Source organism: Rhincodon typus, chromosome 28 (genome assembly GCF_021869965.1).
Source record: "Rhincodon typus isolate 14 chromosome 28, sRhiTyp1.1, whole genome shotgun sequence".
Taxonomy (NCBI): domain Eukaryota; kingdom Metazoa; phylum Chordata; class Chondrichthyes; order Orectolobiformes; family Rhincodontidae; genus Rhincodon; species Rhincodon typus.
The window spans coordinates 20,273,740-20,297,753 of record NC_063359.1 but is presented as its reverse complement, the minus strand read 5'-3'; the positions used below and the strand labels follow the sequence as shown (position 1 = coordinate 20,297,753).

The 24,014-nt window shown below is 37.2% G+C and overlaps 2 protein-coding genes across 3 annotated transcripts in view; both read left to right on the top strand.

Moving 5' to 3' along the window:
* The window catches only part of mrrf (mitochondrial ribosome recycling factor), a 39,935-nt gene extending 17,510 nt beyond the window's left edge, over nucleotides 1-22,425 (top strand). For both annotated transcript variants that reach the window (XM_020510565.2, XM_048613570.1), the window contains 4 exons: nucleotides 905-1,023; nucleotides 6,518-6,609; nucleotides 12,830-12,989; nucleotides 21,331-22,425. In XM_020510565.2, the coding sequence (XP_020366154.1) occupies nucleotides 905-1,023; nucleotides 6,518-6,609; nucleotides 12,830-12,989; nucleotides 21,331-21,408 (449 nt within the window). In that variant the 3' untranslated portion in view covers nucleotides 21,409-22,425. The remainder of the gene's footprint in view (nucleotides 1-904; nucleotides 1,024-6,517; nucleotides 6,610-12,829; nucleotides 12,990-21,330) is intronic.
* The window catches only part of LOC109938472 (prostaglandin G/H synthase 1), a 295,924-nt gene that overhangs the window by 36,344 nt on the left and 235,566 nt on the right, over nucleotides 1-24,014 (top strand). The gene's annotated exons all lie outside the window — the stretch shown is intronic.

Here is a 24,014-nt window from a genome sequence, read left to right as displayed (position 1 = left end):
AGACTTTCTGAAAATTAAGACCATAAATATTTCATTTTAAAGATCAAATATTTGCAAGAAATTCTTCCTTGCTTGTTTTTGTGGTATGATGACCTATTATCAATAGGATTCTTGAAAATATTTACTTGAAGAAAATTAATTTATCAGTGATTATTTTATGACATGTTCATTTTTACAATAACAACAGTAGCTAGAAATAGCACCATTAATATCCATTGCTGCATGGATGTTGTGGTGAGATGTCTTGGGACTTACAGGGTTATGTCTGGGTTATGTCATTGATTTGTGTTGACAGCAGCCCACCAGTCATGATTATCCAGCAGCTTGGAACTTCCTTGTATTTTAGAAGAAACTTATTTCTGATCACAAGAAAGAAAACGGCAAAAATGTAGAATCGGCAGCTTTGGAGTTCCATTGTTTTCTGCTTATTCCCAAATTGGCTGCTTTGTACTTTCAGAACGTAGCAGTCAGTGAGTTATTGCATGCCATCTGTCATCAATTGGATTTGATTTTTTTTAACTGTGTATTGATACCAGGCAATTTAATAAGAGGAAAAAAATGGGAAGAATTTAATTATTTTTAGGAGATTGGTCCAGAGTCACAAAGTGCATTTTATGGGTAGGATCAAGGCATGTGAATTTTGAAGTAGATTTATGGGATCAATTCTAAATTGACTACAAGGAAGACCGCTTTGCAATTGATAAATATGCTAGTTTAGGAAATCTGGTCAGCATGGACAAATTGGATCAAAGGGACTGTTTCCATGCTTGTATGACTCTATGATTCTAATTTAAACATGTACATCTACTACAATAGAAATATTATCTAAAATGCTCCATTTTACATTTACTTGATCTTGTTTGTTCAATATAGTCATCTGCTGAAAGTATGGTATTTTCTTTAGGTGCTTTGGATCATATAACAGTTACTACTAATGATGGAAAATTTCCATTAAACCACCTGGGACAGATCTCCCTGAAGTCACCTCAACTCATCCTAGTAGATATGACGAGTTTCCCTGAGGTGAGTTAATATATACAATATACACAATACGTTTGTGATGTTTGAGGTCATAATCAGTGATAGGTGCCTATTTAAACTTTATTTCATATGTAGTTAAATATTGGTTGAGGCAGAACAATATAATTTTGTGTAGATTATTGAGTAAAGAACTTGCATTTCAGTGATAAACTGTAATAGTCCTTTTATTATAGACCATGTAAGCTAGAAGAATGGAACGTACATTTAAAAAAAAACGATGAATTGATGATCGTAGTCCTAAATCTTAACAGCCCAACGCAATAGAGCTTGCAGAAGCTCGATTTTTTTAATAGTCCGCTAAACTGATATTCAGATTCAGGCTATCATCTTTAAATGTATCCCAATTGAAATGAGTACATAATGGTTTTAAAACTCAACAGATTTGAAGCACATTCCTCAATTTTTCCCTCCCTACATTGCATGCTACTGACTGAAAAGTGGTCTGGGAAGAAATATTGCTGCAGGCCTCTGTCAGTACTGGTATCTACAAGCCGTAAAGAGTTGTGCCCTTCCTTATTCTTGATGGGAAGTGACTTATCCCTCACAGCATCCTAAAAATTGGGAATTTGCTGTGTGGAGAATCATGGGCATTCAGTTGCAGTAGTTTAGCAGACTAGTGCATGCTGGAACCTTTTCACTGCTCAGTGATGTGTTATGTAATATTTTCCAATCAGTAAAAGTGCTGTGAGCCTTTTACTACATTTTTAACTTGTCCAAAACTAGGAAAGATTTGGAGAGGGCAGTGTAAAATTGTATCAACTGATTTCCAAATCATAAACAAGGGAACTCAAAATAACAATGAGAAGAATAATTGATAATTTATTTTATGTATAAAGGATTATTAAATTGTAGAGTGCTTTATTGCATTAACTATTGGGGTAGAAATGATATCATTTAAGAAGTAGAATAAGCACTAAAAGAATACATAAGGATAATGGGAAAAAGCTGAAATAAAATGACATTATGACTAGTTGAATAGCTACCACCAGCCTGGTGAGTTAGGCTGCATAGCTTATGCTATAATTTGCATGATTCTGACCAATTTTAAATAACATATTCTGTCAGATATTATGATTGTTCCTTATTTCCTGACTACTACCAAGAAAAAAGTGGGCTATTTATTTAAAATTCATGGCCTATTACAATAAAACCTTCTGTTTATTGTATGACAAGATGATGGATTGTTCAAAGCCTATTTTAACTTCTAAGAACTCGATTCCAAAGCATCCTTCATGAGAAGGAAATGAGCCACACTTCCAGCTTAGATTGTCTTATTCAGAAACATGTTTGTTCGGTAAACAGCGGTCGTGCAAAAGTGCCCGGCCTAGTCTGATAGCATCTTTTACTGTTATGAATGTGGTTAAAAAGGCACAAATGTTCTTAGTAGAGCTGTCATAACAATTAGGGCTCTGCTTTTTTTTCTATCTTCGTGAACTACTATTTGTTCCAACACCCTGGCACACTATAGTTTGGTGACACTAACTCTATTTCATCCCTAAACGTGCTGCCTCATGTGGGTACGGTCTGTATCATTAGCAACCCTGCAGTAACTTGAACAAAAAAATGGTGAATCTAAAACAAGAGTACATGACCAAAAATTAGGGTCTGGTCATCCAAGAGTGAAGTTAAGAACCTTTATACATGTGGATTGTGGCAGAAGTTTGGAACTCTGTTCAACTGGAGTAAGATGATGTGAGATCAGTTGTTAATTTTTAAACTGTGGGGCTAAATAGCACTCCTGTTCCTACGTTTCTAAATTATTTTTAATGTATGATTCTAAATGAGTATTAACAGGCTATTTATTATTGAAGACATTGCACCCTTGCCTAATTCTGTCTTCTGATGCAAGTTGACATATTTCACACCAGGGCTTCCAAAATGATTGGGGCAGATAACTGATTTTGTTCATTTTCTTGCAATTCCCATAGGCCTATGCACTACTGTATCATCAGTGGCTGAATAGGAATGCAAAATTACTGCTATCTAATAGCATTATGGCAAAACTTACAGCACCTTGATTTTTCTAAATGCTGTTTTTACATGTTGATGTAACTACATAAGATTTCAATTCCACAACTTTACAAAATGTTGCTGTTATACAATTAATGCCATGCCTAAAGGTAAGCATAAAGTAGTTTATCTTTGTTTCATCACCACTTTCCTGTTGCTTGTGACTTTTTGTCATATCAAGACTTTGGTGTTTCTGCTTTCATCACTAGAAATTCAAGCTGAGCTTAGTATTACATTCTGATTTGTCTTTGTCTTTGTCTTTGAATAAAAGGGAGCTGGTCTGTCAAAACGATCCTGATCTGTATCCACAGTACAGACATTTATGTAAAGATGACATAATACTGAATTATTTTGTCTTTGATCATTTTGGGTGTTTTATTGAATGTTAAAAACATTTAGTGACTAATTGTGTCAGTCTGTTTGTAGTCATTGTCACATTCAGAAGGCAGTTAACACTACTTCCCCTCATTTAATTTTTCTGGACTTAGAAAAAACAGTTTGTGTGCAAATAGTGAAAATTTAATAAGTTTTTTTTTATTGTAGTCAAAACTCTACTCTTCCTAACTGTATCTAATGTAACTGAATACTTCAGGTGGTAGATTTTGATCTCAATTGGCTTGTTTTTAACCTTCTTTCTTACTTGATAGCACTGAGTAGGTCAAATGAACAACACAACAACTTTGATTGGTAAAAGCCTCTTCTGTAACTTATGACAGTAACTGATCTAGTAATTGAGAATATTGTAAGGATACTTGAGGCATTCCCAAAAGCATCAACAAACAAAATGATTACAACATGCACTGCAACTTCATTTGTTGTTTTGGACATCTTCGTGAATAAACCATTTAATCCCACTTGTTTTTAGTTAAAAATAAACAGTTACAGAAATACCCTGTAAGTAGTTTAGTTAATTAGTTTCCGTAAATATGATAATTTACAGTATCTGGCTGTAGAATGCACAAGCAGTAATGGTGAAGTTATCAATTTCCTTTACCCATAATCAGTAGCCATGCCGTCACTTAGCTACGCCCTATGTTCTAGAGTTCTCTCCATCAGCCAATCTACTTCTCCACGTGTATTTCTTCATACAACCCACTCTGTCTACATTCTTTCACTATCTGTCCATTTTCTTTTTGATTACACATCTGTAAAGGAGATTCTGTGGTTTCTTTGAAGTTAGAAACACAATATAAACTAGTTACTTGTTCATTTAAAAGGTCATTTCTGCCAAGTTACAATTGTTTACTATTCGGTGGTTAACACCATCTTTCACAAGAAAACCATCACTTCAAAAAAGGTTGCTGTTTAAGCATGATGTACGTGTCCTGCTCATTCATTTACCATGGGAACCATTAGCGCAGTACAAGCAAAGTGCGAGATCTTTACTGAGATTTACAAGTAGCTTTAGCTTGGTTTTTGACATCTGGCTTAGAAACCACCTCTGTAGGAATGTTAAAAATATCCCTCAGAGGATATCAAATGTTTTTATTTGTACTCCGTGCCAGCATAATTAACATTCTTTGTTTCTCCCCAATTTTCTTTCCTATTTCCCTGCTTTTCTCTTCAAGATTGACTTTTGCTTGAGTATTGTTTTACAGGCATAGCAGCTTTTTCACAGCCAACTGACTATTTTTCCAAATGAGTAAGCTTAGACAAACAATTTGATTATGTAAAGCTTCAGAATCCACTCTGAACTCATTGATACAAGGTGTTTACATTTTGCAATAAGAGTCACAGGACAATGATCAGAAGTGAGAAACTTGGCTAACATTTTTGCTCCCTTACTCAGGGAGACCAAGGTGAATTGTTGTTCCTCGGCTGCTTTCATGACTGATTTTACCCATACCGGGGATTTTTGGTTTTTGTTGTATTTCATTTGATACCCTTGTTTGTTTTTTTTTAAAGGAAGTCTATTGACTTCAATTTTGAGAATTTAAACTGACTCACCATCCACAAAATTTTGGGTAGTCAGCTCCAGATTAGGACAACAGTGTGTGGAAAAAGAACTTCCCAATTTTACTCTCAAACCCTCCCTCTTTTTAACATTATGCTCTCTCATCTTTGATTTTTTTTTCCCATTAGACAAAATAACTTCTTTATATCAATGCTACCGAATTGAAACCCCTGAATTAAATCACTCCTGAGCTATCTATGATCAACAGAATGCAGGGCATATTAATGCAACCTGTCTTTGTAATCTAATTCTTTAAATTCTAGTATAATGCTGTTGAATCTGCATTGTATTTTTACCCAGGCCATGATGTCCTCTCCTGAGGTTCAGTGCCAAAAACCAAATGTGGTTCTCCAGTTGTGGGCTGACCAATTTTCTGCACAACTGAAACATTGCCTCCTAGTTTTTGAGTTCTAGCCACCTTGAGATAAATGCTAAGAGCCCATTAGTCTTTTGGATTATATTTTGTTCTTAGGGAGATCAATAAAGGAAAACTTAGAAAAGGTGGCAACTTTTGCATTTCTCTCAGCATATGGATTTGCTAAAGTATTAGTGGAGATTTTAAAGCAGACCAACTTTTAAGCCATTTTGCAGGGGTACTCAATGCCAAGTAGAAGGAACAATGAGACCAAATCAGAATGCAAGGTTAGATTATTAGCTGAAATCAATCTCACTTATTGCAATATGCTTACATTTAGGGGTATTTCTGATGAAGTTTTGAGTTCATATTTGCATTGGCAAAGAGTGCCACTGTGGACACTGAGTTTCACTACTTGATGCTGATGTGTATCGTTATTGCTACTTTGTCAAGAAATAATTTGTAGTTGATTAATGCACAATTCTGTATCCAGTACATAATAAAATAAATGTTTAGCACAATTAGGGGGAAATCTGGTTTTGATTATGAAGTTCTTTCTGTTCATTGCCTTCCGATCAGCCCAAAAATTACTCCTTCTAACTACCTACCTGAATTTTTATTGATGTCAGATCAGTATCTTTAAACAATTATGCAAGTTGCACGTTTATAGGTATTTAGATTTACTCTTCAATCTAAATCTGTCCGATATTTTAGAAAGTGCATTTATTTCAGTTAGAACAAAAACTGTGTAAAACATTATATATCTAATTTAAATTTGTAAAAAAATTTATTTTTTAAAAAAATCTTGGTTTTGTAACTATTCCCAAGAGAATTAATTTGTGGTTTCTAAAATAGATGGCCTCAAACCATTGAAAATATGTTCAAAGGGGCAGAACTTTTTTCTTTCCATTTTTTTTCCCCTTCCTTTCTCCTCCTCTGCAATACCACAATTTTATCCCTGTGTGTGCAAGGGGACTTAGCTTGCAATTCACAGTGGGATCAAAGCTTCTTGGACTGAATTTAACTTCCTGATATTCTTGGTGAAAGAGGTAAACGTTTCCATGTTCTGGGCAAATAGATTAGCCGGACGGAGACGGAACAGTCATCTGTAAGTAATTATTCTGCTAATGCCCTTTACCTTTTGATCTGGTTCACAGGCAACGATGGCTGCCACCAAGGCCATAAGAGAAAGTGGAATGAACCTGAACCCAGAAGTGGATGGGACTCTGATCAGGGTGCCAATTCCTAAGTAAGTAATTTGAAGGTTATGCTTAAGGTTTCCGTCTTTGTCTGCTGACTGTCATTACAGGGCAGTTGCTGGCAAAAATACTTAAGGCTGATAATCAAGTTTTTGAATTACAATGCAAATTTTCTCGAAGATTATTTGTACGTAAAAGACAATGTTTTGTTTTCTCTATTCAGGAAACGAATACAAATTAATTTATTTAACTGCTATTTCTTACAATTTAGAATACTGTATAAAATGCAAAATAATAATTGATGTGTGTATTTGAAAATTACAAAGCCATTTCAAGAACTTGAAAGTAAACTTGGTGATTCAAAAGCTCACCAAGAAACTCCAGTTTAAATGCTGCCAGGATGAGATAATTATTTGAAAATTCCTGGTTTCTAGTTTGAAGTAATGTAATCGTTTTGTCAAGTTTACTGATCTCTTCTAAATCTGTCTTAAGTTCAGGACAAGTGGAATATTCAAAAACTATGCTGTAATCACTGGGATAATCAAGTTATTAAAACACTACTTGGTTTGTGTTCATTTATATTACCACATGTCTTCTTTTAATCATGAACTCTCATTCAATTTGAGTTAAGCTGTGCGATCCATTTCACTAATAGTATTGTATAATTGAGTGTTAACATGGACCAAAATCATCCCTTTGTTATTCAACATGGACGAAAAATCTGCTGGTTGTTTTCATTTAGGCAGATTTTCAGACCAAAAGTTTTGAGTGTATGTATTTGGTTCTTTAGTCACTGTTGAAGCATCTCCATGTAGTATGTAACAGCAACAGTAAATGTTGATTTAATATTTCGGAATACACATTTTTGTTGCTGTTCCTTGAATATACTAACTGCCTGCTTCAAGGCCATACATTCAGCCCACAGACAATGCCATAGAGTAGGGATGGAACAGTGACAAAGGAACATCAAGATGGCTTTGGTCTTCCCACTATTGAGCTGGAGGAAGTTCTGACATAATCAAAGGTGGACATCAAACAATCAGACTGACAGCACAGACACAATCACCCAGTATGCTGGGGTGTTAGATCCAGGTGTCATTGCATAAGTATAGGATGACCCTGTTGCCCTGTGTCTATGGTCTAACGTGAATGAGAAGGAGGAAGGTAAAAATAGTTTCTTAGGAGCTCCAGTGTATGTGATGTGGGGGAAGGAAGAAATACCATTGCTAAAGTTTCCCAGGTCATATTCTGTTAGATAGTAATTGAACCATTAACTGGCACCTGGTAGAGCTGGATGATGGAGAAATATTGTTATCTTGTTGTGTTGAATACTGGCGGAGAGGGTTATGAGGAACGTGAGGGATAGAACTCCCCACTCAGAGGATGCCATTCTTCACTTCGGTTAGGGTGGTTGTTGGTGTGAAAATAGAACCTGGACTACAGGGATTCAAACAGCCGTTATAGAAAATTGCAAGAATGTGCCATGTTTGAGGACCTTTGAGAGGAAAGGGAATTTGGAGATGGAATGGTACTTAACAAGGATAGCAGGGTAGGTAGGTAGATAGTCTGGTTGTAATTTTCGAGGAGATGGTGATAATACCAGTCTTGAAAGAGTATTACAGTGCTAGATAATGCAGAAGAGCACAGGGGTCCGTTGGCTCCCAGAACAAGATCAAATTTTAACTATGTATAATTATTCAATTGAGCTTTTTTTTCTACAAGAAGCCTGTGCATGTGATTTCTCTGACTTGAGTAATTGCAATGAAAGTTAGATGAAGGAGAGACTTGGGGAATAAACTTGCACATATCAAAGAAAACACTGGCTGTAAAGCTCTTTAGTATTTGGAAAGACCCAGTAAAGTTTCTGTAGATACAGATCTACAGCACAAAGCAACCGAGTCATTAACTGGTCAAGTTGTGCCCCCCAAATACCACTCAGTTTTGTCAGTGTCTACACCAGCCAAACTTCAGTTCCTTTAATATATATTGTTTCAGACCTAATAACCAACATGCAAGTAACTTTATACAGGAGTACCTATGTGTACAGTGAAAATCCACTGTTAGGCATGATCTGTCTTTTCAGAAATCGTATTGTACATTTCTCATGAACCTTTTCTTTCTCTTAGTGACTATAGAAAGCATCTCTTATCCTTCCTGCCATCTTTTCAATTAGATATAGTTCCTTGGCTCTGGGTAACATTTTTTCTTCAATTAATAACTGCATAAGCTGACTTCCAGTCTAAAGAATCTGGGCGAGGAGATCATAAAACTGGAACATCTCTTTAATCTCACTAGAGGAATATTATCCAAACCTGGCACCTTATCAATTTTAAGGTTTTCTAATCTATCCAAATTGACTTATTTATCTAACATCAATATTGTCATTCCATTCTGATCAGTGTTCATCTAGGACGTTAGGACGTAAGGACCACCTACAGGAGTAGAGATTGATCCAAGATAGTCATTTAACGTCTCTGGCATAACCAGAGAATGTATTTTATTCCAGTATCCTTTAGTGCTTTAAGGTATTATTATTTTGCTGTTCCATGCCACAGTTGATCTGATATCATATTGGAATAAAATACATTGGTGAATTATAACCATGTAAGTTAATTGGCTTAGCCAGTTGTTCTCTTGAAGTTACAAATTTGATTAGCATGGTAGTGTAATGACTTGGAAAATAGCAAAAACTGGTATTTGTATGGTGTCTTGGAGAAATAAAATGTCTCCATTGGAAAGGAAGGTAAAACAAAATTTAACATCAAGCCACATGAGATATTAGAAAACATAACCAAAAACCTAGTCCAAACAGGTAATTTTAAGGGTTTCTTAAAGGAAAGAGGGAAGTAAATATTTTAAAGAGGGAATTCCAGAGCTTGAGGCCCAGCAGCTAAAAGCACCTGAAACAATGAAAATTGGGAAGTGGCATGATCACAAAGGAGAATGGAAGCAAAATAATTTGAAAATTGACGTGTTATTGGCTATTGGTTTAGTATAGACCAGCAAGCTTATGATTGATAAGTGACTTGGTGCGAGTTAGGATACATGCTGCAGATTTTTGGATGATGTCACCTTTCAGAGGGTTGAAAAGAAAGGCAGGTTAGGAGAACATTGGATTAGTCAAATCTGATGCTAAACGCCTGGATAACAGTTAAGCATCTTACAGTTGTCTCTCTGATATATTTGTACTTAATACTTTGTGCAATTTGTAATAGTGGTGCAGCGTTTGGATGTTTCAGTGTCTTGTATTTATAAGGTATAAGTTAACACCCACAGTTTTGTGCATAAAACTTTTCAACAGTGACAAAACTACTGAGCGGAGAAGCCCAGATTGTGAGTAGGTAAAAGGAGAACTTTGATATTAAAGCATATTTATCATAAAATTCCTTGCTGCCGGCTAAAAGCTTTATTGGCAGGGTCTCTGGAAATATTGTAAGATGCTGCATAGTTGGGACACAGAGAGGAGAAAATAGGAGGGTGTTTTCCCCACAATATGGTAGAAGCATAGAATAGTTACAGCACAGTAGGAAGACCACTCAGACCGCAGCTGAAAAGATTGGACTATCCCAATGTTCTCCTGGCTGGCCTCTCATTTTACTCTCTGAAAGTTGAGGTCATCCAAAAATCTGTTTTGGGCCTCTTATCCAAAGAAAGACATGCTGGCATTGGAGGCAGTCCAGAGAGAGTTTACCAGTTCACCAGGTATGGAAGGACTGTTTAATGAGGAGAGGCTGAGTAGGTTCAGCCTCCACTTACTGGAATTCGGAAGAATGAAAGGCAACCTTATTGAAATACAGAATTCTTGGAGGACTTGACAAGGTAGATGCAGAAAGGTTATTTCCCTTTGGGAGAGAGTCTAGGACCAGAGGGCATAATCTCTGAATAAAGGGTCACAAGTTTAACTCAGAGATGCAAAGGAATTTCTTTTCTCAGAGGGTAGTGAATTTGGGGAATCCGTTACTGCAGGTGGCTGTTGAGGCTGGGTCGTTGAGTATATGCAAGGCTCGGAAAGACACAGTTTTAATTGGTAAGGGATTTGAGGGAATAGGATTGTCAGATTAGGCATGATTTCATTGAATGACAGGGCACAATCAGTGGGCCGAATGGCCTACATGTGCTCTTGCATCTTGTGGTCTAATGGGCATTTAGTCCATCAAGTCCATGCTCTGAACAATTCAACTAATTGTACTCTGCTGCTTTTTCTGAGTAAACCTGCAACCTAATCTTCACATGCTTATCCAATTCTAATCCTTAAATACAAAATAATTCCATTCAATAGTGCTTTGTTATTTTGAAATATTAGAACGCAAAGAATTACTTTTGAAGCTCAGTGGTTGATGTCGGCAAATACAAATCTTGCACTTCCCAAATCTTTTTGATTTACACGTAGAAAATACTGGTTTGTAATAGTAGGTTTAGAATATTACATTGTATAAGATGTATCTGACTGTTGTTTACTGAAGGATTGTTTTGACAGCTAATCAAAATGAGAGTTGTGATGTACTGATTGATTTATTGAAAAATAATTATAAGTTTCGCAGTTTTAATTTGCGATCCATTCTAAATGCAAAGAATTTTGCGATTTTTTTTTTTTAAAAAGAGCTGATGGTAAGTAAAATATGAGGGAAGGTTAAAAGTGCTTGTCTTCTAATTTCCTCTTCACAAATAAATTAAGATGAGAAATATTCGTATCTCAGTGATAAAATGCAAAGTGAATGTTAAATATAGAAATCTATTATTTCATCCTTAATATTCGAGAAGGCAAAGCAATTTATAATCAGTATATTTTATTTTAATCCTTGTATTATGGAGTACATTGTATATAATATATCCTATTGTTAACCAAATCAAAGCTTGTTATTCATGTAAATAGAAATGTAACAAGTGTTTTTGCATCCTGGGAAAGGATAGGAACTTTAGATACAGTCTAATCATAGTTATTAAGGAAAATTTGTATTTTAAATTCAAATTGCTTCTTTATAATTTCAGTTGGCCCATTGTAATTATACTCGATGAAGTTCAGAGTCAGTTCTAACCACAGATCTTTCAGGGCTACTATTACTATGCGAGATTGTTTTTATAATGAATCTGTAACTCACACTGAGCTGGTGCCATAATGAAGAATAGCAAAATGTCAGGTTTAGCCTAGCAATACAACTGACAAACATTTTCGTAATATATGTTGCGACTGGTTTGCAAGACGAAGATTGAATGTAAATTTGCACTTGCTACCATTTCAAGACAAGTTTTTAAGGCTTAAGGACATAAATCACCAAACTATCCTGAGCAAAAACCAAATTGTTGAATATCTTCACATTTGGCTGTACATGTAAACAGGCTTTATACTTTTGATATTTTGTACTGAATTTTAGAAAAGGATAACATAAACATTAACCTTAGGAGCATTGATGATCCGCTTCGCCTAAATATCAGCAGCATTTTTTCACAAATACTAATACAATTCTGTAAAATTTCAATGGTAAAACTTCACAAGTAAAATTTGAGATATGCAAGCATCAAAATTTGCTGCATATTTTAATAGGGCATATCTGAAGACAAGAAATAATATTTTTAAACCTTATGTTCGGAAAAGTGCTGCATTGGCCTAATGGACAGTGATTGGTGTAATTGATTAGTTGAGTATGGAATAGAAGAACATAGCTTGTTGTTACAGTTAATGTTAATCTCACATGAGCTGAAGGGAGGCCAGGCACCTTCACATAAGGCTGGAAATCCAAAATTGAATTACTTTTATTTTCTGAAGAAGGGTCTAGGCCTGAAATGTCAGCCTTCCTGCTCCTCTGATGCTGCTTGGCCTGCTATGTTCATCCAGCTCTACACCTTATTATCTCATGAATTACTTGAAACCACTCTTGTACACGCACTACCAGATCACCACCAACTCTCACTAACTGGCTTCTGTGCAAATCTGCAGTTACATATGACGTTTTTTTAATATAAAAGTCTCCTTCATTGAAAGCAGTTAAAAATCAGAATGAATGACCCTGTCAGTAAACAATGGCATAATGATTTTGGTCAGCATTCAAGTGACAGTTGCACATTCTGATCGAATATATTTAGATCAGAATATTTATCATTGAAAATACAGAAAACAAAGTGATTATTATCTGTATATAGAGTTATTCTAGCAAGATTCTAAATGCAGTTTTTGCTTTTTGAATGTATATAGTGTGTATATGTATTTATGAACAAATCCTCCAATTTTTATCTTTCTGTAATTTGCTTATATATCTGTAACTATTTTTGCAGAGTGACCAGAGAGCACAGGGAAAATCTAGCCAAACTAGCCAAACAATTTACGAACAAGTCAAAGGAATCACTCCGAAAAATACGTACTAATGCCATTGCTCAAGTAAAGAAATCGAAGGACTCTACCTCTGAAGATACAATCAGACTACTAGAAAAGCAGGTTAGTGTTGCAACTTTTAATAGACTATGGATACAATTTTTCCATCCCCTATTTCTTTCTCTATGCTTTCAGTGGAACATAACAAGATTTTAAATGTTTCTTAAAAGCAGCATGATGATGTTCTGACTGAAGACGTTTGCTGTTCCCAATTGAACACAGACCAAGTACAGTATTGAAACCTGTACTTTCTGTAAGTTGACAAAAATAGAATAATGGATACGTAGAATGCATCACTTAATTGTGTATGGTTAAAAGTTAACAGATTAATAAACTCTTTCATTTCCAATCTTTCCTTTTCTCTAATTATTTCTTAACCATAGAATCCCTACAGTGTGGAAAGAGGCCATTTGGCCCATCAAGTCTGCACTGATCCTCCAGGGAACATCCGATCCAGACCCAGTTCCCCACCCTATCCCTGTAACCTCGCATTTTTACTGTGGCTAATCTACCTAACCTGCAAATCCTTGGACATTATGGGCAATTTGGCATGGCCAATCCATCTAACCTGTGGATCTTTTAATTGTGGGAGGAAACCCATGCAGAGAAGATGCAAACTCTACACAGACAGTCACCCAAGACGAATTGAAACTGGATCCCTACTGCTGTGAGGCAACAGTGCTAACCACTGAGCCACCATGCCCTGCTTATAAATTAGCTGCTGTTGAGACAAGACCACAAACTGGGTCTGGATTGGAACTTTTAAAAAATTTGTTCGTGCAATGTGGGCCTCGCTGACAATGTCCCTCCCTAATTGCCTGCTCTGGACAAAGTGGATTTGAGCTGCCTTTTTAGAATGCTGCAATTGTTGAGATGTAGGGACTCCCAGAGTGCTGTTGAATAGGGAGAATAACAATACTGCAGTTCTTCACCTCCCTGCCCCCACTCGCTGTAGTCAATACACCATTCTATTTGACTTAGATGATGATATCGGATGTTAAAAAATACAGTGCAAGAAAAGTAATATTAGCCAGGATTTTGCCTGCATGACAAAACAACGGCTGTTCATCTACAGTACAGTTTCAGAGAGACCTTTTATGGTTCTGTCAGTTAGAAATTTAAAGGGGCCTGTAGCGTCTGTAAGCAGGACAAGCTGCAGATTGTCGGGTTTGATTCTTTAACTAGATTGAATAATTCACACTGAACAAGTAATCTGTAAAGGAGGAAAAGTAAAGATTGTTGTTTACACATGAATTAAGGCGGAGAAATGAGAAAAATAAGCTAAAAATTATTTTTATTAAAACGTGAGACTTTGTTTTTCTGAGAGAATAAAACTCTGCATTTGTAAATTTCCAGGTGTCACTTAGTACCATTGACATATTATGTTATTTAGTGCTCACTTATTGCACTAACCCGAACTTCCTCATTCATCTTTAGTCTGAGATTAGTGGATAATAACCCCAGATTCTCACCGTTACTGTGCTTTCGTGCTGAATCGCAATGGCTACATTTGCACAGCTATGGATAAACAACACATCAGTGACAATGACTTCTAGATTTCCATATGTAATGTTCAAATGCCAGAAGCTGCTGTCGATTTTGCACTGATGACCTCACTGTTAATAATGTGGTGGACTGTTGTGAATTTGGACCAGAAAGCATGAAAAATAGAATTTTCTTCTTCATCCTTCATCCCCCACTCCCTCGCAGCAAAGTTAGCAATAGCTAAAGGGACATAAATTATAGAAATAAGGTAGTGGGCAAGTGAGACAAGCAATGAAATAAAATATCAAAGCAAGTCTGACTGGAAGGAACCCCAATTATGGCATTAATGCATTCTTGCTTAAATTAATGTTGCATTGAATGTATTGTGTATAATCGATACTGTTTTAATTGCTAAAATGTCAGAGCTCTCTGATATGACCTGCAATCTTCCTGCTGCTGTAAACAAGGAAGGCTAGCTGCTAAAGATGAATTTACTTGGCAGAGTAACTTAAATTTTTCTGCATGGTGGCCTAATAATTTGTGTTGAAATTGAAGAACTGTAATGTGAAGTAAAAGTCACATGTGGCTTTTTTTTGATGGTGAATTGGACTTGACGTTGTTGCAAAGAAGGAACAGGGATGTGATGGACTTTCTCTTTTTGCAGCAATTCTAGTAATTCTGTAAACTGAGGAAAAATCAGATCAAATTAATTTGCAGTGGTAATTGGCCACCACAACACCTAGTGTTTTTAGACTTGAATTGCAAATCTCAGACTCTGATGTCTATAGTTCGGGACAAAAATGGCTAAGATTCAGTAAGACTACAGAGGAAAATGTTGTTGATGATTTATGAAATTGTTGCTTCGATGGTTGCCACTCCTTAAATAAAATTTGGAAAAAATTAACCTCTGAATTGTAGCTGATTGGTAATGACATTGTGTCACCTACATACCAGATAAACATTTAAATTTAGGAAGGAGTGTAGGCATACAAGTGGCCAGTGTTACATTCAAATAACATAGAGTTTGAAGCCAAAGATGTGACTATTATGACATTAAGTCTACTCCAGTAACAAAGTAATAGCCTTTTGTTTGTCAGAAATACAAGGCTCGAATGTAATGCTAAACACTTCAGTATAAAATCCTGCTGCACAGATGCAGACTTTCAATTTCAGTCCATCAATTAAATTACAATCACTAATCATCAACTGCAACCCCATATTAATAAAATCAAAATAATTATGAAAATGAAAAAACTACTTTCAATGACAAAAATAAACCTCCCTCCATGTATGAAGCTCCATATACTCATCATATTTTTGATAAACACACATTATTTCTAAGCCGTGAGATTAAGACTGACAATGTGTTGTTACCCATGAAATCAATCAATAAATTGCATTTTGCCAATTGCATATTGGCTTTACTTTTATTGTTAGCATTATATAGAAACATATCAACCTATTTTGGGAGGATAGTAGCTGTACAGCTTGATATATGCCAGAAAGTTTGGTCACTGTTTGTGGGAGATCTCCTAAAGACACAGCAAGTTAATGAGACAAATTAAACCCAGAACATGGGAGCACATTTTCCAAAGAATTTAGGCCGTGGATGGAATCATAAACTATTCAGCAAATCTAGGCTGTAATTGGAGATTGCATTACAAAAAATACAAATATGTTGTTGCATGCAGAACTCTTAATTACTTTAGTTTGAAGGTGGAAATTATGGCGCACGTTCATATGTTGTGAGGTGAAGATCCAATTCGCGCACTGGTCATGAGAGAACGTGCTAGTGCTGGCAGAGAATGTGCATTCTATGGAGGCCTTGAGTTTTTAAATTTTACAGGAATTTGTTTGGATTTCTTGTGTTTGGTTGTGTTGGGTTAGAGTTTAAGGTTTCTTACCTGTAGATTGGACATGATGTCACATTAGATATCAATTCTTATCTCCTCTTTTCTGAATTTGGCCTTGCTACAGCAAAAATCATTCATAATGGGGCCAAGTAATCCGTTGCAGAGGTCTGCCAGTGTGCCAATGTGAATTTGGCAGCTAGGAAACATACAACAGACCAACAGTGATTCTTCCTTTGATTTTTTTTTCTTTGCTTCCTGCAGGGAAGCACCTGGACTGTGGAAATCTTAACATAGCAGGCCAATTAATGTTAGTGTATATATCATATATATCAAAGATTAAATGCATTCTAAATAAAGCAAAACGTAATTATACTGGCATTGCTACATTCATTTTCTGGTAAATGATATTCCAGCCTAAAACCCATTGAGGTTCAGTGTATGCAGTGTCTTGCATGAATTCCTGTAATTACTTCCTTCTGACTAAATTGTTTGATTTTCTTCTTCATTTTATAGTTCTTTAACATTTAATTACAATAGTTTTGATCCTGGTTGGTCAAATTTGTAATGTTAGTCTGAAATTGCAGAATGCTACGTTGGTGTACTGTAGAAGGGAGGTGTTTTGCTTTCTGTCACTTAAAAAAAATTCTCTCCAATTTTATTGAACAGTGTGTAAATTGTTTGCCATATAGGAGAGTTAACATTATGATTCAAATACGTCAAAGAATCCTCCTTTAAATAAATCTTTTAAATTTGGACTCGGAAATTACGTAATCATTTAAAATAGCTTGACACCTCCACAAAAGTAGTGATGTGAGTAATTTCAGTGGAGTGGAATACATTATCGTACATGTTAGGTTGAAATTCAGGATTAGTGGCTTGAATTTTCCCATTTTTGGCAGTGGTTTCTTTCATTGAGTTTTATGGCGGGCAATCCGCTTTTGATTCTCGTCACCTTTTCTCAAGCAGTCTCCTGTTCTTCACCTTGTTAATTATGCAATTGCCTCGATGGTGCCTGGTTCATGAAACCTTGTGGCAGGATAGTTGGAAGTATTCACTGTTGCTGGGACTTTGCAACATTCACACAGGTGATGCCATATTTAAACCCGAGCTCCACAGTATTTCAGACACTGTAAGCCGGAAACTGTGCCATACACTCTTGTAGTGTTGGAATCCAGAAGATGCCTCAAAGGGAATCTGGCACCCAGTTTTGCAGACAGGAACATGGAGATGCTGCTGGGCTGAGTAGTGAAGAGAAAGATAGTGCTTTTTCCTTATGACTGCCAAAGGAGGCAAGGATGGACTGAAATAACGGCCTGTGTCAGTGTGGTCTCAGTGGTCCAACACAATGCACAGCAGTGCCAAAATAAATTTAATGAGCTTTTGTGCTCTCAAAAGGCAACCATTTCTCTCTGCTATGTAGTACTCACAAAGCCGTCACTCACTCGAACTCTGTCACAGCACTCAACTCTTATCAAGGTTCATAGACTACAACTCGCACTGTTGCATGCAACGTATCCACTTAATAGGTCTCATGCATCTCATTCCTCTCAAATATTAACCCATCCTCTCCTTTGTGCTTTCGACTCACATTGGGGAGACTGTACCACCTCTTCTGCCCCTATATCACTGATAATGGCGCTCTTGCCCAATTCCATCATACTCAACTGCCCCTTTATGTTATTGTTGCAACAAATGTCTCATAACCTGGTGTAGAGGGCAAAGACATGCAGCATGGTGGTAGACATTATGCTTCTCACCCTACGCAAAGAAAAGTACTGGAGTTTTCTGAAAAAGAGGATTACTGCTTAGGTAGAGATATGGGACCCTCCATAAGCAAAGAATTGAGTACTGTGTAATGCTGCTCTCCCACATCAGAACTAACTCATTCTTAACTTTTACACAAGTTTTTAGACCTTTTATACAATTACTGGCCTTTCTTTCCCTATGCAGGCACAAATGGGACCCAACAAAAATGAGAAATGGTCTAGCAGTGTCTACATTTTACCTCTGAGGAGGCAGCCACTGAATGCAGAGAATGCACAGGCAAGGCTTTACCTGCACCATCTACCAGCTCAGACTTGCACCTCCGTGAATTGTCTATTTAGATTAGAGTCAGGATTGCAGTCTGGTGAACGTATTACTGACTCCTCTCTGCAGCTCCTGGAAGAAGCTCCAGGAAGATTGCTCAGTCCCATACTGAGAATGGTCCAGTGGTCTCAGCCATTAATTACATGGTCAGAACGCACAGACAGTCACAGGTACAGCAGGAAGGTTTGTCAGAGTTTCTTAGTAAATTGGATTGATTAACATTATCAGTGGTGACTCCTGGCTACCATTATGGACAGGCTAGCTATATGCACATACCACCTTCTCAAGGGCAACAAGGGATGGGCAACAAATGCTGACCCAGTCAGCAATGCCCACATTCTCATGAATGAATAAAAAGAACTCTATCACTCTTAGCCATTGGTGCTCAGCATCATTAGTAAGATGAGAAGACAGTGAGGATCTCCAGCTCACTCCAGTTTGCCTTGGGGACAGGTGCTGCCTGCCGACCCCCAGGAGGAGGAGCAGCCACACACAGCACCTGCAGTATGATCACCAAAAAGCTGCTGTTGATATGACGTTGACATAGCATGGTGTTTATAGTGATATGTCCATCTCTTGACTGTTGGATGCTCTGAACAATGACAAGTTACTTGCTCTACTCTCTGCTTTAAATAGCAATGCAAGTCACAAATGCTGGTAACCTGTAAGTTAGTAAGAAGAGCCTGTGCATTAAAAGCTAAAACAAGCCACAGGAGCTGACAGTCTCCATGTAATGCAAAGTGAATGAGTACTACAGAAGCTATCTAAGAGCTATCTGATGCATTACACGTGGATGCATCACATGTGTTACACCGTGTGCTAAGTGACAGAAACATTAGAATCATAAGTATCTCTGGGCTTCAAATTGAAGTGCTGAAGTAGCATTTGAGTTGGTCCAGAAGCAGCCTTGATAACATGGTGAGGCTGATGGCTTGGCAATGTCTATTACATGGATGTGTGGTTGAAGAGGACAGTGTCCATGGCGTATGGAGGAATGGTGATGATGATGTGGTTAAATGAAGGTCTGGAGATGCAAGCAGCAAGATGCTGCTACCAGCTAACTGTTGGGACTTGGTGCCATCTAAACGTTTTTGGGAAAGGTGGGATAAATTTGGAAGCTGCATGGTAGTGGGACATAATTAGCTAACAATCAGATGTAAATGTGTGGAAGTAAGGTAGTCGCTGCACATAGTGAGATTTAAACCATAGGGGGATGCCATAAATATTTTTCTAGTGATTGGGAATGTGGTTTTTTCATTCATGCCAACTTTTCCCAATTTCTCTGCCATTCCTCACTCTGCTCAAGGCAATGGAAACTTCTGCCAGTGTTTCCCAGTGTTAGCATGCTAGTGTGGTTGAACTGAATGAATTGAGCTAAACATGCTTGTTGTAAAGTTCAGTGGCTTTATACCATAGCAGTTTGGGAATAATCCCCTCAATTATATTTAAATACTGCAGCTCAGATAAACTGACAAAGAAATTCTAAAAATGCTTTCCACTTATATTTGTAAAGGCTTCATTATAAGATTGTCCATTTGTATTAAACTTCAACAAACGACATTTGTCCACCACTGGCAAATTGTGATGACTTCGAAAAGGCACTGCAAACATCACACTTGCCAGTTGTTTTTGGATTTTTCCAAATGATTTGCTTTGCTTCTGTCCCTCACTGGATTTTCAGTATTTATTGAATTTATAAATAATTTGGTGTGGACAATTGATAAGTGGAATGAATTGGCTCTTTGGAGGCACTGCTGTTAGATTTGGTAATCAGTAAAACAGAAGTTAGTGTCAGTAGAAGCACACACAAGTAATTTGTGGGGCTATGGGTAAATAGCAGGGGGTAATTGGATAGCTGTTTCAAAGACTCAGCAGGGATGTGATTGGCCAAATGGCCTCCTTCTGTGCTGTAGAATTCTATGTAGAGAATTGAGAAGAGAAGCCATTAAACAATGGCTGGTTAGAAAACAACTAAATCAGAAGCAGAGGTATGACGCATTTCACCCTGAAAATGGTCCAGCTTGAGTAGCTGCTTGTCTGCAATGCATGATTTCTACTTATTCAAAGCCAAATTTTGTTGGACTAGATCTCTGAATCCTATAGCCGTTTGCTGAACATATTGTGGTACAGACACAAAAAAATGATGCGGGTATTTAGGCTTGAGTGTTTTCTGCATTGTATAAAACTACAATTGTTACAAGCTCTAAATCTTGCATACTGAGAAAACAAATGATGATGATAGATACTGTATGAACCTGGAGTGTATTTTGTTCTGTGTGGAATTCATTAAATTGCTAAACTTTGAAATATCTCACACAGTAAAAAATAATACATACTGGTGACTAAAAGGCCAGTGCAGTTTAACAAACTTAATTCAGGTTACTATTTATTTGCTGGTTAAATTGTATTTATGTATTTATTAAATGAAATGCTGTATGACTATTTTAAAGGCAACTTCTCCCTCCTTATCAGCCTTGACCTATCAGCAGCCTTTGACCGGTTTGGTCATAATATCCTCCTCCAGTGCCTCATCCAGTTGGATGGGATTGCAGTTGCCTGTTTTCATTCATGTCTGCTTAATTATCAGCAGAGTATCACTCGCAATGGCTTCTCTTCCTATTCCCACTCTGTTGCCCTATCCTGCCAGTATTGAAGAGGTGTAAATAGGTGTTCTTAGTCATGGCAAGGGTAGAATATGTGCTTGGGAGTTCAGGTGAGGGAGCAAAATAAAGGATTGAACATTTCCTTTACTGCCTCTAATTTCTCATCTCTTTGCTGCCTCTTGGTAATATCATTCAAATACACATTTTATTACATTAAATCTATTATACACATACATGTTGCTTTTGGTTTAAATTCAAACATTCCAAAAGTAAACTGCATTCAGTACTATAGTAAAAGTTCTTGGTAGAAACACTGGTTTTGTGACAGATTAAGTGGTGGTTGCATTTGCTGAGTTCTTTTATTATTCTTTGCAGATTCAACAGATGGCAGACGATGTTACTGCTGACATGGACAAACAACTGATGGCAAAAACCAAAGAGCTTTTAGGATGAACAAGATGGGAAGTATAAATGGACAGGATATGAAAAAGAAAGTTGTTCCAACCCACCCATTCCCAAACTCCTTTCCCAAAATTGATTCCTCCAGCTACTTACAGTTCCACAGATTCTGACAGCCAGTTGCTTGTTAGTTCCAGAGACCATTCCTTTTATACTGGTAAAGAACTTTTGAAGTACAGTCACTGTTGTATTCTAGGGAACACAGAAGCTGGTTTTGTGCACAGCAAGCTCTCACAAGCAGCAACTAAATAAATCGACTGCTTCTGGGGTTGGTTACAGAATAGATGTGGACAGTGGAAGTATTTCCGTGTTCTTCCTTAAAAGGTAGTATTAAATGTATTTTTTTGCTCATCTGAGGGCACACAGGTACTTGTTTCACCATCTCATTTGAAAGACAGCACCTCCAATGTTACTGCACTGTCCTTTGTACTGCCACCTAGATTGTGTGCTCAGGTGTCTGGAGTGGGACTTGAACACATAACCTGCTTCACAGTCAGGAGGTCAACTCCTGAGTCAAGTTTGACACTTGTTAAAATCGTCATTCAGTATATACTAGGTTCTTATCATAACTTTCTTATGCATTTTCTCTCCTGGTGTCAGTGACGATGAGATCAATAGAGTGAACAGTGACTGTACTTCGTCAATAAAATATTGCTGGCACTTAGCATGTTTTGGAGAGATGAAAGGATCTGCAAGTTCTTTCCTCCTTTTGTGTGGCACTGGATTGCACATGCATTGGTCTCTGAAGATCAGTTATACATTGAAAAGGTTCCATGCATTTTCGTCCTACATAGTTTGTTTTTTGGACTGTAGAAAATGAAATTGATGCATTCTAACTTGTGTCCCTGATCAATTTAATCTTGTGGAATAACATGATTTTACTGGCCTGAGTAAAATATATCATTTTATCTATTGAATCATGGCAATGACTATAAACAGCTATTGTCAAAAAGTAACTGTATGTCTTTAAAATAAAAATATATGATTTCTTCACAATTTTGTGATCTGTAATAGGTGTGAGACCATGTTTCATAATTTTAAGACAAAATCGCTTATGGGCACAGATGACAATATAGAAGGCACGGTTCGTGGAATAATAGACAGCGATGAAGGTTTTCTAAGATTACGAAGGGATCTTGACCTAATGGGTCAATTGGCTGAAAAATGGCAGATGAAATTCAATCTGGAAAGATACGAGGTATTGCATTTTGGTACCACAAACAAGTTTGGGACAACAAACAACACTTATACAATTAATGATAAGGCCCTGGGTAGTGTTGTGGAACAAAGGCACCCAGGGGTATAGGTACATGATTCTTTGAAGTTTGCGTCACATAAAGACAGGGTGGTTAAGAAGACATTTGGCACGCTTGTCTTCATTGCTCAGTCCTTTGAGTATAGGAGTTGGGAAGTCATGTTGAAGTTTTACAGGACATTGGTGAGGCCTCTTCTGGAATACTATGTCCAGTTCTAGTTATCCAGTTATAAGAAGGATGTTATTAAGCTGGAGAGGGTTCAGAAGAGATTCACCAGGATGTTGTCGGGTATGGAAGGTTTGAGTTATAAAGAAAGGCTGGATAGGCTGGGACTTTTTTCACTGGAACGTAGGCGGTTGAGAGGCCACCTGAGAGAAGTTCATAAAATAATGAAAGGTATAGATCGAGGTAATGGTAGTTGTCTTTCCCCTAACTTGGGGGATTTCAAGACCAGAGTGCAAATTTTTAACGTGAGAAGAGAGAGATTTAAAAAAGACATGAGAGGCAAATTTTTTTCACAGAGGCTGGTTTACGTATGGAATGAACCTCTTGAGGAAATGCTGGATGCGAGTGCAATTACAACATTTAGAAGACATTTAGACAGGTACGTGAATAGGAAAGGTTTGGAACAATATGGGCCAGGAGCAGGCAGGTGGGACTAGTTTAGTTTATTATTCGGCATGGACTGGTTGGACTGAAGGGTCTGTTTCCATGTTTTATGACTGTATGGCTATGACTCCTATGACTTTGTAAATGATGATTCTCAATAAGTGATTGTGTAAGAAAATGAACTCAAATAGCATGAATATGACTAATAGAATCATTGAGACTTACAACACAGGAAGAGGCTATTTGGCCTATTGTGAGTGGGCTAGTTTGTGTAAGAGCAACTGAATTTAATCCTGCATTACAGCTTTTGTATATGACCCTGTAAGTTTCTCATCCTCAATATCTGTCCAAAGCCCATTTAAAATTATTTATGGAAATACCTTCGAAATTTCCTTTTTTATCCACTCTTGGGACATGGATGCTGCTGGCTCGCCACTATTAGCTGAAACCTGCATATCGTCCAGATCTTGTTTCATTTAAACACGGACTGCTTCAGTATCTGAGGAGTCACGAATGGTGTTGAACATTGCACAATCATCGGCAAAGTTCCCCACTTCTGATCTTATGATGGAGGGAAGGTCATTGATGAAGCAACTGAAGATGGTTGAGCCTAAGACACTACTTTGAGAACTCCCGCAGAGCTGTTCTGGAGCTGAGATGACTGACCTCCAACAACCACGACCATCCTCCTATGTAGCAGGTATGACTCCAACCAGCAAAGAGTTTGGCCCCCCC